Genomic DNA, 16,172 nt, shown 5'->3' on the forward strand with positions numbered 1-16,172 from the left:
CGGTGAGCAATTCTGAGCTGCAGGGTGGGAGCGAGCCCTTCCCGCACACGGCAGCTTCTTCCTCAATCAGAACTACCTCACCAGGCCCCAGGCAGGCTGGGCCCCAAAACGTCAGTTTAGGGGAGACACCTGAGCCAAACCCAGTCCTCCCAGAAGCCAGGACCAGCTCCAAAGTGTCCTCCAAGTGTTCTGGGGGAAAAGCCTTGGACTGAGTTAGATGCTGTTTCCACCGGGAAGGAACCAGCCAGAATCTCCAGCATCTGAGTCCACATCCCCTGCCTCAGTTTCCTATCTGTTAAGTAGGGAAGCATCCTCTCTGACATCCCATCCTTGGAAGGACTCAGGGGCTCCAAGGGCAGACATCCTTTTAAACCAAGGTACCTTTGGTTCTGTCAAATACCAGCCACCTCTGTTTAATGCTGCCACCTTCCATCTGGCTTCTTTCTCGGGTAGCAGCTGCCGGCATTAGGACTACGAATGTTAGGCTACTCCTAGAATATTCTAAAATGCATCTGACCACTAAACCAGTGGTGAAGGTCTCTGGGTTACCAGGGAGCAGGCAGAAATGATAAAGAAACGATGAGAAAAGTAGAAACCAAGCACTTCAGCATTTCCTTGCATTCAGAAAGCTGAGGATTTTCTTCTCGGGTGAGCCTCCTAGGCAAGGGTGTGTGGGTGTGTGTGTAAGAAAGAGAAAAATGCAAAGAGATACAAAACCAGAAGGCAAGAGAGAAAAAGACTGGGTTGTCTGGGAGATCAGAGCCCCTGGGCCAGGTGGTTGCCTTTGGTCCTGAATTGAGGGCCGATTCAGCAGCACGTAACTAGGATAGAGCAGTTCGCAGATGGGACATGAACGGCCTGATTCTTCCCTGCAGCCACCCTCATCCGTGAAGTTGCATGAGGGCAGACTCTGCACCAGCTGTCAGCTATTTCTCTTGAGCCCAGAGCAGATGAAACAGATGTCTGCCTAGTCAGACACAGCTTAGAAACAGAGGGAAGGAAGGATGGCCCGTCCACCCATGGAAAGAATAGACAGCATCGGCATGACGGTTAGCCTTGGGGGCATAAAGGGTTGTCCTCTTCCAGAAATAACCAAGAGCCCTCCAGGAAGTCGGTGTTTAGCCACCCTGTCCCCAGGGTGCTTTCAAGGTGGACGGAGTCCCCCAGGATTCTGTGAAGGCGATGAGGGAAAAAGAGGAAGCATCTAACAAGAGGGGAGCAGAATGATCTCACCCTTGACGGGGACCCAGCAGTGTCAATGGCAACTCCAGGAAAGGAACAACAGGACTCCCTGTGACCATCCTGGCACCGCCTCAACTTGCCCCACTCTGCACCCCTGAAAAAAGTCACACTCAAGGGATGTTCAGGGGAGACCATCTGTTTATTGCAGCCAATAAATCCAAGCAATGAGACAAACTGCAACAGAAACAGTCTGCTCCCCAAAGCAGACACATCACAGCAGTTGGGTCACAGAGGACCATTTCAGTTTCTCTCTCCACCACCTCTTCCATTACCACAGAGCACATAAATCCTAGAAAGTGCATAAGTAGTTGTGTTTTCCCCTCCAAGTGCACAAACAGCAATAAGAACATTCCATAATTTGCCTTTGGTGAATCAACTCAAAACACTGAGAAATGATTGTTTCCCCCTCCACGTAACTTTCGGGGTGGATGTAGTGAGATGTTTTATATTTGTATATATAATATATCTCTACCTATATATAGACTATGTCCAAACAAGCATCAGCAAGCTTCAATAAAGGAAGACATCAGCAAGAGGCACAGCAAGAGACACAGGCTGTCTATCCTTAAGACGTATGTAGGAAGAAAAATGTCTCCATTCATCACCCGTTCCAACTGCACCAAGCCATTCCTATGGCCTGGGACTGTCTTTTGGACCTGGCCAGCATTTTCAATTGTCCATCTGCTTAACCTGACCTTGCAAATACTTACCAGCCCAACCTCACCAAGGAGACTCACAGGGAGAAATATGGATCCAGCTTTTCCTTTTTTTAAATCAGGAATAACTGTGATTAGTCCAGAGCTAGGGGGCAGATAGCTATTTCCAAAGCCAGTTCCAAGGCACCTCAAGGCATTGCAGTCCTGAAAAAATGTGCTTTGTTCTTATCAGCTAAATCCCATGGGTTGGCAAGCCCATCTCTCTTTACAGGGGCCCTTAATTAGGAGAAAGGGACAGACAGGGGGTTCCAAGAGAGGAGGAGAGGCAGAGGCAGTTGAGAAAACCAGCAGACGGAACCCAGCAGAGCGCAGTGACGGGAACATGCAGCCAGAAGTAGGGCTTGAGCCCCACGGTGCAGGAAGAGGTATACACTAGAAAGCAGGGTGCTGTGGAAACATCTCACCAGTCTCCCACCTCTACTCACAGAAGCCCCATTTTGTTCCCAGCCTCATTGCCCTGGGGGAGGCAGCTCTATGAGGCCTCTGGAAGAGACTCTAAGAGGCTTGGGAAGAAAGTGCATATGAGGATGGGTACCTGAGACAAAGGTGGTTCCTGGCCCATCCCCATCTGCTTGGGCGCCTGAGGCCCCTGGAGAGGCGTTGCTCTCCCTAGGACCCTCTAGGTCAGGGCAGAGAAAGGAAGGAACCCAGAAGTCTTGGGTTTCCTTATAGAGAGTTAGGACTTCTTAGAATAAGCCTAGGGAATCTTGCAAACAATTTCCCTAAATGTTATGAGTCCTGGAAAAAGAAAAGTTCCCAGCATCCACACAGATCCTCACTCATCCTGGAAGAGGAGGGCACTTAAGAAGTTGCCAAAGAGTGAAATCTGCAAGCTGCAGACATGTTATTACAACCACCCTTGGTCTCAGCTGGAACGAGGGTGCCCACTATCCATCTCTCCCCTCTCAGCTGGTTGGCTCCAAGGATGGGCAATGTCCACCTACCCCAGGCATCCTGGGGGCTTAGCCCACCCCCATTGGCAGTGTGTTGATTGGCAGTTAGGTACTGATGGGCTAGAATTTCCAGGTGAGCTGGACTCATCCCACCCAGGAGCTCTCAGGCTGGTTGCCCACCCTCCACTCTGTGCCCACTCTGTCTGGCCTCTCACCCTCTTCCCTATTGCATCTTCCCTCTTTCCTTCCTTTCCTCCCTTCCCAGGGCCCAGATTCTGGAATTTCTTCCTTCTTCTCCTACTCCAGCCCTGGAAGCAGTGGCTGCAGAGGTGGAATTAGATGCACCAAAAAAAAAAAAATTCATCTTGGTCCCCACAGTGCTGACCTAGCAGTTCCCAGCTCTGTTATGGCTTTGTGTGCATCTCCAGTACCTGGCCCAGTGCCTGGCACATAGGAGATGCTCAATAAATGGATGTTGAATTGAAGTGAATTAAACTGAGTCGCCCATATGCTATTACTCTTTCCCCAAAAAGGCCATCTGCTGGGCAGAGGCAGAGAGGGGTCCCAGAAGCTGTCAGAGTCCCATCTCTACCCGCTTTCCCCAGACTCCTGCCCTGGGCTCTGACCCCCTGAGCCCGGGCATGGCCTGAGCTCTGAGAAAGGCTGGGAAGTGCTGCAGAGGGTCAGCCTCGGGTGGGCGTGGGGCATTCCAGCAGCTCTGCTCTTCCACTCCCATCACCCCATCCCTGCCTCAGTCACAGCCTGGAGGGGCTGGGCTCCAGGGAGGTGAGCAGGGCTGGAGGAGCTCACCTCCCTCTCCTCACCTCCTTCATCTCTCTGTCTGCAGAGGTCCCTCCCACTGGGCAAAGTGTGGCTCTATTCATCCAAACTGGAGACTGAGGAACCAGAGGAGAAGCAGGCCCCTCAGTTGTGAGTTTGAACCTCAGTCTCCCGGTCTGTAGTATGGGTGACTTGGCTAGCTGATCTCTGAGGCTCTTCCAAGGCAGTTTCTCTCTGTCTCTCTCCCGCTCCTAAGGCTTGAACAATTCCCTCTTCATGTGAGTAAAATGGCAGTGAAAGTTGGCTCCGCACAAATGCTACTTTCCTCCCCCCAGAGAGAACTGTCGGGGCAGGGGAGGGTGTGACATGGCTCCAGATGTGACATGGCCACAGGGTCTCAGAGGCTACAAGGCTCCCCTCATGCTTCCCTCAGGGCGAAAAGCCAGATGAAACCCTGCTGCACACCTACTCCTCTGACGTGGCTCCCACCCCCTCCCTCCTTATCTCCGCACCTCAGCTGCTCCTGGCCCAGGCAATGGTGGCCACCCTGGGGGAGAAGGCAGTCAACCTTGAACTCCATTTTACAACGCAGCCCCCAGCCCCTCCTCCCTCAGCTAACTTTGCAATTGTCTCCTGTGAGTGGGTAGCTGTGGTGAAAAATGACCACCACCTGGAGAAACACGACTCCCCGCCCCCCACGGCCTAGCTCAGCAGCCCTTTGGTACTTTCCCTGCCAAAAATCCCAAGGGCTTAGCAAGCCCACAGAAACCCAGAGGCTTCTGTGGTAGCAGCTATCGAAGGAGAAAGGTGAGAGCAGAGCTCCCTGGGCCAAGGCTTGTCTCCAGCTGCCTCCAGCTTCCTTCCCTTCAAGGCCCAGGAAATGCACGGTCATCCCTTCAACACACCCCCCAAGTTATAGGAACCCATCACCACCCCCGTGACAAGGCTGCCCAGGGCTAGGGGCAGCTCAGAGAGCAGAGGCATGCCACACCCCAGGCCTTCTAGAGGCAGCCAGCAGAGCCCCGTCCCACCTGCAGGTCCCCTCTGAAGCTGCCACCAGACCAGTCCACGCACTGGGCAGCCTGGACAGCTGGCCTCCTCCTCCTCCACTGCCCACCCTCCCCCTTCTCTCTCTGCGCCCCTCCCACAGGCCTCCTGCCTCTTCTCAGAGGCTGGCAGTTTTGAGCCCGCTTCTCCCTCCCCCCAGGGCCCACACATCCCAGACGCCAGGGCAGGTTTCTCCAATCAAAGAGAGGTGAGTCTCTCTTGGTGCAGGGTGGCGGATACGAAGGGAGGGGTGCAGGAGGCCCCAGGTCAGCCCTGGGATCCTGGTTCGAGAGAAGCACACCAAGAGAGGGCAGGCGGGGGCACACTGTGCGGGGCGGAGGGTGGGAGGGAGACAGGACGCAAGGGAGGGGCTGCAGGGCCTCCGCCCGCCCGTTACTTGGTGCCATCGTCCGCGTTGCCCTCTCCATCCGTCTTGCCCTCCTCCTCCGTCTTCAGGTCATCCGTGCTCAGTTTCTGCTCTTTTTTCCTCCTCACACACTTTACTACCATCAGCACCAAGATGACCACAGCCAGAAAGCCCCCGACGGAGGCGCCCACGATCACGGCCACAGTGGAATCCCGCTCAGGGGGCTCTGGAGAAGGAGAGGAAACAGACCCGCTGAGCCCTAGGGCTGGAAGAGGGAGCCTTGTCCACTGGCCCCTGCTCCCTGCAGTAGGTGTGGGGTGGTCCTGACTTTACTCTCCTCCGTGGAAAGCACTCTAGTCAAAGCAAAAAATCAACCCAGGCCATGGACCTCTAAGCGCCTCACCCACCCCATAATCCCAGGGCACCTAAAAGCCCCAGGGGAGGGCAATATAATGCAGTATCCAAGAGGATGGACTTTGAGGTCAAGTGGACCCAATTTGAGTCCTGATTGTACTATTTATTAAGTGTGTGACCTTAGGTACCTTACGTAGCCTCGGTTTCCTCGTCTGTAAAATGGGAATAATCATAGTACCTCCTTCATAGGGTTGTATGAGGATGAAGTGAGATATTGCATCTAGAGAGTTTAGCCTTAGCTGTAACTGAGACATAGCAAGTGTCCAATAAATGAAAGCTGCTCTTGGGATTCTTAAGATGGTGAGCACGCTGGATAGCATCATCAGGACTCCCTGAGACATAGTCCTCAAGGACGGGAAGGAGTAAAACAGATGTCTTCCACCCAGCACATGCTGTTGCTCCCACCCCTCAGGAGGGCACAGCCTCTCCCAAGGAGCCCCAGCTAGTCCTGCTGGAGAGTAGCTGGGTGGGAACGGGCAGGGCCCCCCAGCAGCCCCTCACCTTCCATGAGGACTTGCAGATAGATCTTGCCGTGGCCGCGGTGGCGGTCGGGTGGGTTCATGATGTAGCAGTTGTAGGTGCCCTCATCCTCCAGCTGCACGTTTCTCAGTGTGACTGACACGTCATACTTGCTGGGGTTCCCTGAGAACTCCACGCGGTCTCGGAACCGCTCCAGCTTCAGGTTAATGATCTTCATGCGGAACTGGAGAAACTGGTGGGGGGACAGGAGGCGAGGGACAGGATAGGGGGCTGGATGAGCAAGGAGCTGCAAGGACAGCAGGATGCCCCTCCTCCCATGCCCCCTTTTACCTGGAAGAGAGGCAGTCACCTCTAGATCTCTGCCACCCTCCCAGGGCCACCCAGGCACCCAGCACACCTCTGCCAATGCCCTCAGGAGCAGATAGCCCACCAGGGTATGCTAGGGTCCTGGTACGGTGCAGGGGCAGGTGGTGGGAAAGGGGAGCTTCACGCTGTGGGGCTCCTGCCTCCCCACCCCTGCCTCCATCTGAGAACTCACCATCTCCTCGGAGCAGTTACTACACTCCTGGTAAGTCCAGTTCAGGGAGAACTGTTTGTGGTTCACGGTGTAGCAGGAGTTGAAGGTGCAGGACAGGCGGGCATCAGAGCCATTGAGGACGTTGAGGGTGGTAGGTACTGTGACTTCCATGCTCCGCCCGGGTGGCACTGTGGGAAAAGCCACAAGCTGGTGAGGATTCTGGCAGACCAGGCCAGGGAGGGGGCAGAGCGGAGCAGGGCTAGGACAGCTGGCGGGGCCCCTCGTGGCTGAAATCACGGGGTAGGGTGGAGTGGGGTGGGCGAAGCTCCTGAGCGGTAACTGATGTGGCCCTTGGGGTGGAGAGAGAGCACATCGTCTGTCAAGCCAGGGACAGACAGATGGCCTCAAGCCTTCCCTCCACCTGGCTGTCCTGCCACAGGCCTGTCCTGGCCACCTGATGGCTTGGACAAGGGGCCGCACGGTGCTGGCCTCGGTTCCCCCTTCTTCCCACCACGTTCACCCATCTCGGCTGAGCCAAAGCCAGCCCTTCCAGCTGAAGCTGCAGTGTCCCCTGGGGGCAGGCAGCCTTGAGGACAGATGCAGATTCAGAAGGCCTCGCTCTCTATACCGCAGTGCAGAGTCAAGCCGTATGCCCAGTCCAGCCCAGCCAGCCCCCTCCTCTTCCTCAGGCTCCCGGCAGGGACAGCAGATGAGCAACGGGCAGGAAGAGATGCCCCAGAAGAACAGGCACAATTCGAAGGGACCAAGTGATGGGTCTATAAGGACAGGAGTCCTTTTGGAGATGCCAGGCCTGGACGCAGCACAGCAAGGAGCTGATACAGGCTAAAGGGACAGCAGGGTGCAGAATCCTCTGGGGAGCACTGGACCTGGTCCAGGAGCCCTGGGTGTGTGGCCTGAGAAGGCCCATCCCACTCTGACATTCCAAGCAGGACGGAGTCTAGGGTGAGGGGAGTGAGCCACAGCCCTCCCAGCTGAAGCTGCAGTGCCCATCCCAGCCCCTGCCCACAGAGGGGCAGAAAGCCTTGGGCACAAGACTTAAGGGGGTGCCCACCCTCAGGGTCCTGCAGACACCTCCTTAAATCTTGCCCTAGGCACTGCACTCACCTCACCCTAGCCCTGGGCTGGATTCTGAAATTCTCTGCCAATATGGTTGCAACCTCACCCCAAAAGACGAATATTCTTTATAAAGGAGAAGCGGTGGGCTTCCCTGGGGGCGCAGTGGTTGAGAGTCCGCCTGCCGATGCAGGGGACGCGGGTTCGTGCCCCGGTCCGGGAAGATCCCACATGCCGCGGAGCGGCTGGGCCCGTGAGCCATGGCCGCGGAGCCTGCGTGTCCGGAGCCTGTGCTCCGCAACGGGAGAGGCCACAGCAGTGAGAGGCCCGCGTACAGCAAAAAAAAAAAAAAAAAAAAAAAAGGAGAAGCAGTGATGCTCAGTATCAATCATTCATTCACTCATTTACCACATATTTATAAATCACCTCCTGGGCCCCAGGCACTTAGTCTAAGCCCCAGGGATAATTGCTATGATGGAGGCAGGCAGAGATACTGAAACATGGAGCTTATATTCTAGGGAGGGGGACAGACATTAACAGGGAAAAGAAATAACGTAACTTTAGCTATTGATTCACAGGCAAGGGCTGTGAAAAATAAAGCAAGGTGCAGGGTGTGTTTGACATCGGGTGGTCAGGGAAAGCTGCTCCAAGCGGTGTCCCGTAGGTGGCTCCCCACTAAAGTGAAGGAGTGAGCCATGTGAAATGTTGAAAGAATCCAAGGCAGCAGAACATCAAGAGGAAAGTTCTAGAGGTTAGAATGAGCATCACGTATCTGAAGCACAACCAGCAGAGTGATCAAGGGGGCAACTGGAGAGAGCTGAGGTCCCAGAGTTAGGCCAGGACCAGGCCACTATCCTTCTGAGTGAGAGAAGAAGCCGCTAGGGGACGGCAGGGGGGCAGCTAGGAGGCACGGAGACCCCATTAGATGTGGTTCAATCCCAGCTCTGCCTTCTATCGGCTGGGAGAACATGGGCAAGTTTCTCCATCTTCTGAGCCTCGGGCCCCTCCCCTATAAAACACAGCTGATGATACCTACCTCCTGGGGTTACGGTAATAATTAAATAAGATAAAATATGTAAAGCAAAGGGTACGGGAATCCCTGGCGGTCCACTGGTTAGGACTCAGCACTTTCACTGAGGTGGCCCTGGGTTCAATCCCTGATGGGGGAACTAAGATCCCGCAAGCTTCAAGGCACAGCCAACAAAAAATACAAAAGGGCTTCCCTGGTGGCGCAGTGGTTGAGAGTCCGCCTGCCGATGCAGGGGACACGGGCTCGTGCCCCGGTCCGGGAAGATCCCACATGCCGCGGAGCGGCTGGGCCCGTGAGCCATGGCCGCTGAGCCTGCGTGTCCGGAGCCTGTGCTCCGCAATGGGAGAGGCCACCAAAAAAAACCAAAACAAAATAAAAATAAGGCAAAGGGTAGCCTAAATTCTCCTCAAGTTCTGCCCCCTAAGCAGGAAGGGCTTCTGGGGCAGTCTCCCGGCAGGGGCACGTTGGAGCCTGAGCCCTCAGGGCAGCCCCTTGGAATTCCCCCGGATTGCACAGGGCTCGCGTTTTGCAAAAGATTTCATTGTGCAAAGCTGCCGGGCCCCACCCCAGAGCAGCACTGCAGCTTGGAAGCAGGGACAGCGAAGCCCTTCCACTCGGCTCATCCCTTTGGATGAGTGGCCAGGGCCAGTAGGCAGGACAAGAGCAGGAGATGCTCTGAACTGCTGGCCAGGGAGGTCAGGACCCGGCCCTAGATAGAGGGACAGGCACACGGCTCCACCTGCAAGGCCAAGCTTCCAGGTGTGCTGAAGTGCTCGTCAGGGAAATAGGAACGGGAGAGGCTGAGCGGCGCCCCCAGGAGAACAAAGCCCAGTTCCCATCTCCTCACCCTCACCGCGTTATGAAAGCACTGAACACAGCGCCAGGCGAGGAGGAGGTGCGCTGCAAATGCCATCTCCGCCCCCGCTCTGCAGAGGCGGAGGTATCTTCAGGGAAGGAGCCCGGCAGGGCCTTGTCCTGAGCTTACCTCACATCCCAGGAACACCTTGCTTCTCTAGCACCTTCCCTGGGAAGGTTCTGCGACCTTCCTAGGGCACCTGAGCAAAAGGAGCCTCCAAGTGGCATTAGGAAGTAGGTCCCACACGTCTGGCTGACCCATCCCTGCCTCTGTCCCGTCCCAGGCCACAACATCACTCCAGAGACAGAACTTGAACCCTACCAGGAGCTCCCTCCACTCTGCTGTGCGGGAGGGCAGGGCCCTGGGGAGCGAGGGGGCTTTTCTGGCCGGCAGGAGGGGTCAGACTGAGAGGTGCAATGCGGGTCCTTCCCCGCATCTCTATGGCCCAGCCTGCAGGAGGCACCAGGCGGACACGTGTGCCCTCTAGTGGTCAGAGAGGGCAACCGTCAAGTCCCAACTGCAGAGAGAGGCACAGGAGTCACCAAGGCAGGGGTTCGGAACCTCAGGAATTGTAGATCCAGCGCCATCATCTTACCAGTGAGGAAAGTGAGGCCTGAGAGAGACACACGGCAGGTAGGGACAAGCCGGGTTCCGAATCACGGCTCCTGACTCCCAGTACAGCGCCCACTTCCGCCTGAGGTGTCCCAGGGTCCCAGCTCAGGGCAAGGGCCTTAGGCCTTTCACCAATCCAGGCCCTCATTAAAGAGGAGGAAATCATCATGCAACAAGGACAGAGCTGTGAGCAAAATCCTGGGCTCCTGAGGAGCTCTGCTGCTTCGGGAAATTAGCCGAATCCACGGCTAGGGCCACAAAAGGACTTCATAGTAACAACAGGGTGCTTACTGTGTGCCAGGCGCTGTTTACACACCCTACAGATATCACCTCATTTAATACAACAACCCTATTATCACCCCCACTTTCCAGGTGAGGAAATGGAGCACAAAGAAGTTAAATGAATAGCCCAAGTTCACAGCTGGTAAGTGACAAAGCTAGATTGGAACCCAGGCTGCCAGGCTGCAGGCTCTAGACAGCAGGTTGAGGGGTGGAGGCTGGGTCAGGGGGTGAGTTTTGTACCAAGGGGTCCCAGGGCTCAGTCCTCCTGCTGTCTACATGGCAGGTCCAGCCCCCATGTCAGCCCCCAGCCAGTCAGGCTGGCCAGAGGGGAATGGTCTTCTTTAAAGGAACCTCCATACAAGGGGGGCTCGCAGTCTTCCTGGTTGTCCCATTTGGGACCAGGTCTGGAGCCTGAGTCTCTGATCTCCAACTCACAGAAAGGAAATGATTCAACAAGGGTACCGTAAGGATGTGGCTTTTGAGCTCAGTTCCAAAACTTCACCAATGCCCAGGGCCCCTCACTCTCTCTAAGACGTATAGGGGCACCTCACGCCCCATGTCATATACTTTTCTAACTGGCCCGTCTTGCAGAGATCACAAAAATTTGCTCATCTCCTGTCAAATGCTATTTCCTACAGAGACTAGAAGTTAATTCTCTTCACGCCTCTTTCCAACCCTACAGCAACCTATGAGGTAGGTTAATTTTCTTCTTGGTTAAAAAAAAAAGAAGAGTTTGTCTAAGCAGAGAAATTAGTCCCCACCCTTCTGGAGCACGCTGTGTCCCAGGGCAGCCCCTGCCACCCAGGTGACTGTGACACGCAGCCCAACTCCTGGGCTGCCTTACCATTCAGACCCACTGCCTCAGGTCTCCCTCCCAGGCCAGGCCACCCCCATGCAGCCAGGAGAGCACCTGTCCTTGTCACCCCTCACCCCCAGTCGCCATTGGCTCCCTGCTGCTTTCAGGATCTCGTCCAGGCTCCTGGGCTTCTGAACCCTTTGCCATGTGGGACCATCCAGCATCCCAGCCTCATTTCCTGTCCTGCTTCCAACCCTTCACGCTTCCTCCACTCCAGTGACCCCGGAGTTCTTACTTTCCTGAAAACGCCGCCTTCTTCCACTCCTCCATGCCTTTGCACGTGTTTTGCTGCAGGTTGGAAAGCTCATTCACCCTGCTGCCCCCTGAGCCCTCCTGCTTACCCCGCAGATCCCAGCTAACAAGGCATCGCCCCCGTGGCAGCTTCTCCAGTGCCTGTGCCCTCTCCCCAGACCGGGAGGTTTCTGTCACTCCCAGACCGGGAGGCAGAATGGCATAGTGGCCAAGACCAGCACTCTAGAGCCGTGGTCTGATCTTCGGCAAGGTGGTTCACCTCCCAGCACCTCAGTTTCCTCATCCATAAAATGGGAGAGAACAATAGACCTACCTCCTGGGGCTGTTGTGAGGACTGAATACTAAAACATAAAACTCACAGCAGTGCCTGGCACATGGTCAGCCCCCACCAAAGGTTAGCTGCTAACAGCACATGGGATGCTGCATTACTATTTTTTGTTTAAGTTCCCTAGTCCCTCGGGAGGCTCTGGGGAGCTGATTCTTATTTATCTTGGCATCCCTGGCCCCAGAACAGCATGTGACACACAGAGGGCACTCGATAAAAGTCTGTAGAGGGAAGGGAAGGCGTTTTCCCCTGTGTGTCCGTGTGCACTGGGGTTGAGTGAGGACCAGACTCCACTTTCTAAGCCTCGCCTAACATAACCCAGACTTTGGTAACCAGGCCAGTGACCGTGGAGCCAAGAGTTTTGAGAAAAACTCTAAGGAAAACCAATCATTTGGATTGCTTCTAACTGAAAACTAGTCTCATGTGCTTCTGTCGTGTGTACAGCACGTTGGCCAGCTGTCCCCTGTCCCTTTGTCAGCTCTATAGTCAACCTCACAAACCCAGGCCCTGTCTCAGTCCCCTCCCTTGTCACTTGGGGCATCCCTCCATCTTGGGGACTGATGCTGCTACAACCACCAAGATTCCATTGTCCACTTGAGCCCTCGGCCTTGAAGTACCAGGGCATGTCTCATCACAGCACCAATCAAGTTCAAGTTCAAGGTCCCTACTCCTGCACCCTCCCCCCATCCAGGTTTGCAGAGGCTTTAGCTTCCTTCCACCACCGCCTCACAGCCCCCATGCCCTGACCTCTTCACCCTAGATTCCATCTTCCTCTAAGCCACACCCTGGTCCTGGTCCCCGAGCCCCCTTGCTTTCTTCACTTAGATAAGGCTCTCCCTCCCGCAGGAAGCTCTCCCTAACTCCCCAAACAGGTTGCCTGTCCTCCATCCTCATTTCCTTGCACACTGGTCACTCACCCAACTCCCCTCTTTTGCCTGTACTTAAGATTCTTTGATCCAAATGATTGTTACTATAGCAGCATCATTTCTTAAATATCGGGGGCAGTAGAATTCAGTGGTTAAGAATGGGGTGAAGCAAAAATAAACTCAAAATGGATTAAAGACCTAAATGTAAGGCCAGACACTATAAAACTCTTAGAGGAAAACATAGGCAGAACACTCTATGACATAAATCACAGCAAGATCCTTTTTGACCCACCTCCTAGAGAAATAGAAGTAAAAACAAAAATAAACAAATGGGACTTAATGAAACTTAAAGCTTTTGCACAGCAAAGGAAACCATAAACAAGACGAAAAGACAACCCTCAGAATGGGAGAAAATATTTGCATTGAAGCAACTGACAAAGGATTAATCTCCAAAATATACAAGCAGCTCATGCAGCTCAATAGCAAAAACAAACAACCCAATCCAAAAATGGGCAGAAGACCTAAATAGACATTTCTCCAAAGGTATACAGATTGCCAACAAACACATGAAAGAATGCTCAACATCACTAATCATTAGAGAAATGCAAATCAAAACTACAATGAGGTATCACCTCACACCGGTCAGAATGGCCATCATCAAAAAATCTGCAAACAATAAATGCTGGAGAGAGTGTGGAGAAAAGGGAACCCTCTTGCACTGTTGGTGGGAATGTAAATTGATACAGCCACTATGGAGAACAGTATGGAGGTTCCTTAAAAAACTAAAAATAGAACTACCATACGACCCAGCGATCCCACTCCTGGGCATATACCCTGAGAAAACCATAATTCAAAAAGAGTCATGTACCACAATGTTCATTGCAGCTCTATTTACAATAGCCAGGACATGGAAGCAACCTAAATGTCCATCGACAGATGAATGGATAAAGAAGATGTGGCACATATATGCAATGGAATATTACCCAGCCATAAAAAGAAATGAAATTGAGTTATTTATAATGAGGTGGATGGACCTAGAGCCTGTCATACAGAGTGAAGTAAGTCAGAAAGAGAAAATCAAGTACCATATGCTAACACATATATATGGAATCTTAAAAAAAAATGGTCATGAAGAACCTAGAGAGAATGGACTTGAGGATACGGGAAGGGGGAAGGGTAAGCTGGGACAAAGCGAGAGAGAGGCATGGACATATATACACTACCAAACCGATAGCTAGTGGGAAGCAGCCGCATAGCACAGTGAGATCAGCTCGGTGCTTTGTGACCACCTAGAGGGGTGGGACAGGGAGGGTGGGAGGGAGACGCAAGAGGGAGGGGATATGGGGATATATGTATACATATAGCTGATTCACTTTGTTATACAGCAGAAAGTAACACGCCATTGTAAAGCAATTATACTCCAATAAAGATGTTAAAAAAAATGAATGGGGTGAAGTCAGACAACCAGGGGTTCAAATCTCAGCTCCCCTTAAACTACTGTGACCTTATTGGGCAAGTTACTTAACTTATCTGTGCCTGTTTCCTCATCTGTAACGTGAGGATCATAATGTATCTGCCCCATATGGTTACCAATTGCCGTGAGGACTAAACAAGATACACAGCGCATGGGCAAGTGAAAAGAGCTCATAAAGGGTAGCTATTATTAAGCACTTGCTATGTGCCAGACTCACAAAAAACCCAGGCAGTAGGTATTCTCCAGTTCACCCAGGAAAGAACTGAAGCTCAGAGGGGAGTCACTTGCCGATAGTATGAAGTAAATGACAAAGGTGGCTTTAAACCCAGATCCAGTCCAAGGCTCATGCTGGCTCTACTGCCTGAGCTTCCCTAACACTCCTGCTCTGTTGTTAATATGTTCAGTAACTCAGCAAAGCTCATAGGCCTTATCATGCAGGCTGTCAGGGGCCCTGGGCTGTCTCTAGCCCTCCAGCCCAATATCCAGCACAGCATGCCAGAGAAGGAGAGAAAAAGAGGGAGAGAGAGACTTTGTGATGGGGAATATTCCCACTGACAGCCGTTGGACTGGATCCTCAATTGCTATGCCAGCAATGAGTAAGTTTAAGAGCAAGAAGGAAACTACCTATAAAGCAGGCTTGCAAGAAGGAAACTACCTATAAAGCAGGCTTGCAAGAAGGAAACTACCTATAAAGCAGGATCCCTAGCCCACCTACCCACCAGGAAGTCCATGAGTGGCCATGTATGAAATTAGCATTTGGATCTCTTGACAGTCAGCAAGGTGGGGCTGGACAGTTCGGAGACATGATCCAAAGGGCCACAACCACACTCATGTGTTCCTTTTTTTTCTTTCTTTTTTTTTTTTTCTGATCCCTTCACCTGTCCCCTCCTCCACTCCATCTGGCCCAAGCCAGAGAGCTTCTCCATCAGTGCCTGCTTCAGCAGTTCTCTTCCCAATGCAGAGATCATTCCTCAAGCCTGCTTCCCACCTACGCCTCCACACACTGCAACAAATCCGTGGTACAGATTTCCAGGAAGCCAGACCCAGACTCAACTTTCTGCCCCCCTACTCCCCCGTACACTCTTTTCTGATATCCTAAATCCACCAGATTCCAAAGATCAAGGTTCACAGAAGAAGCCCCTTAAGGGAGCATTAAGTCCCGGGAGATCTGTAGCAGCTAAAAGAAAAAATCCATGAAGAGGCTCTGCACATCAGCCTACCCTCGGCCCCCAGCCCCACATACGTCCATTTCAGGGAAATCCAAAGAAAAATCACCTCCCTTGACAATGACACCTCCGAGGAACACTCAGATCCCTTGACCCAACGTTTCTGCGACCAAGTCGTCTCAGCGTTATGCAGTCCCCAGCCACATCTCCCCCCATCCCCGCGCCTCCCTTCCCAAGGACAACGCCGAAGGGAAGCTCAAGCGATGTCTTCTTTGCTACCCCCGGCCCCCATCCTCCTCCTGTTGCGGCTGCACTTCTGGACCCTCAGGAGCATGCAGATGTGCAGTCTAACTTACCCAAAGAGAAAAAGAGACTGAGCCCCGTGAGACTGAAGGCAGGGCGAGGTAGCCAGGCATCTTTGTGCATTTTCAGAGACTGAGATGTTAGTCGGGTGGGATAGGGGAGAGGGTGATTTGAGGGGCCGAGGGCTACAGGGGAGGAATGGTTAGATGCTAAAAGAAAAATGCACGGATGTACTTCAAAGACACATACAACATTAAGGAAGCTTTATTTCCATCTCTCTAATATGGCCGGCTTGTATGTTGCTGCTAAAAAGAGAGAGGGAGTGTGGAAGGGAGAGAGAAAAAAGTGGATGGAGTAAATTTTGTGGTTGGTGGATTTCGAAATGCAGGTGGCAGGGCATAAAAATTCTGTCTGCAAAGAGCAAAGTTCCTTGGAAATTTTTACCCTCCAAAACCAGAACTAAAGCACGGCCTGCCTTTCTTCTTCACGTGGGTGATTGTTGGAGTTGGAAAGTTGTTTGAGGAACCCATTTATTTCAAAGCTGCTGTGAGGGGTGAATTCTTTTTGTCATTTAAAAACACCCAAAAAAGGAGATGCTAATTTTTATTTGGTTTGAAAAG

General features: G+C 53.0%; 1 protein-coding gene across 1 annotated transcript; it reads right to left on the reverse strand.

Moving 5' to 3' along the window:
* Positions 1–5,071: 5,071 nt before the first annotated feature.
* On the reverse strand, positions 5,072–15,675 carry SCN2B (sodium voltage-gated channel beta subunit 2). Its single transcript, XM_060105037.1, has 4 exons — positions 15,606–15,675; positions 6,478–6,644; positions 5,961–6,171; positions 5,072–5,271 (listed from the first exon to the last, which is right to left on the reverse strand). The coding sequence occupies exons 1-4, from the start codon at positions 15,673–15,675 to the stop codon at positions 5,072–5,074; spliced, it is 648 nt and encodes a 215-aa protein (XP_059961020.1).
* Between the last annotated feature and the right edge of the window lie 497 nt (positions 15,676–16,172).

The sequence above is a fragment of the Mesoplodon densirostris genome, chromosome 7 (assembly GCF_025265405.1).
Source record: "Mesoplodon densirostris isolate mMesDen1 chromosome 7, mMesDen1 primary haplotype, whole genome shotgun sequence".
Classification (NCBI taxonomy): Eukaryota; Metazoa; Chordata; class Mammalia; order Artiodactyla; family Ziphiidae; genus Mesoplodon; species Mesoplodon densirostris.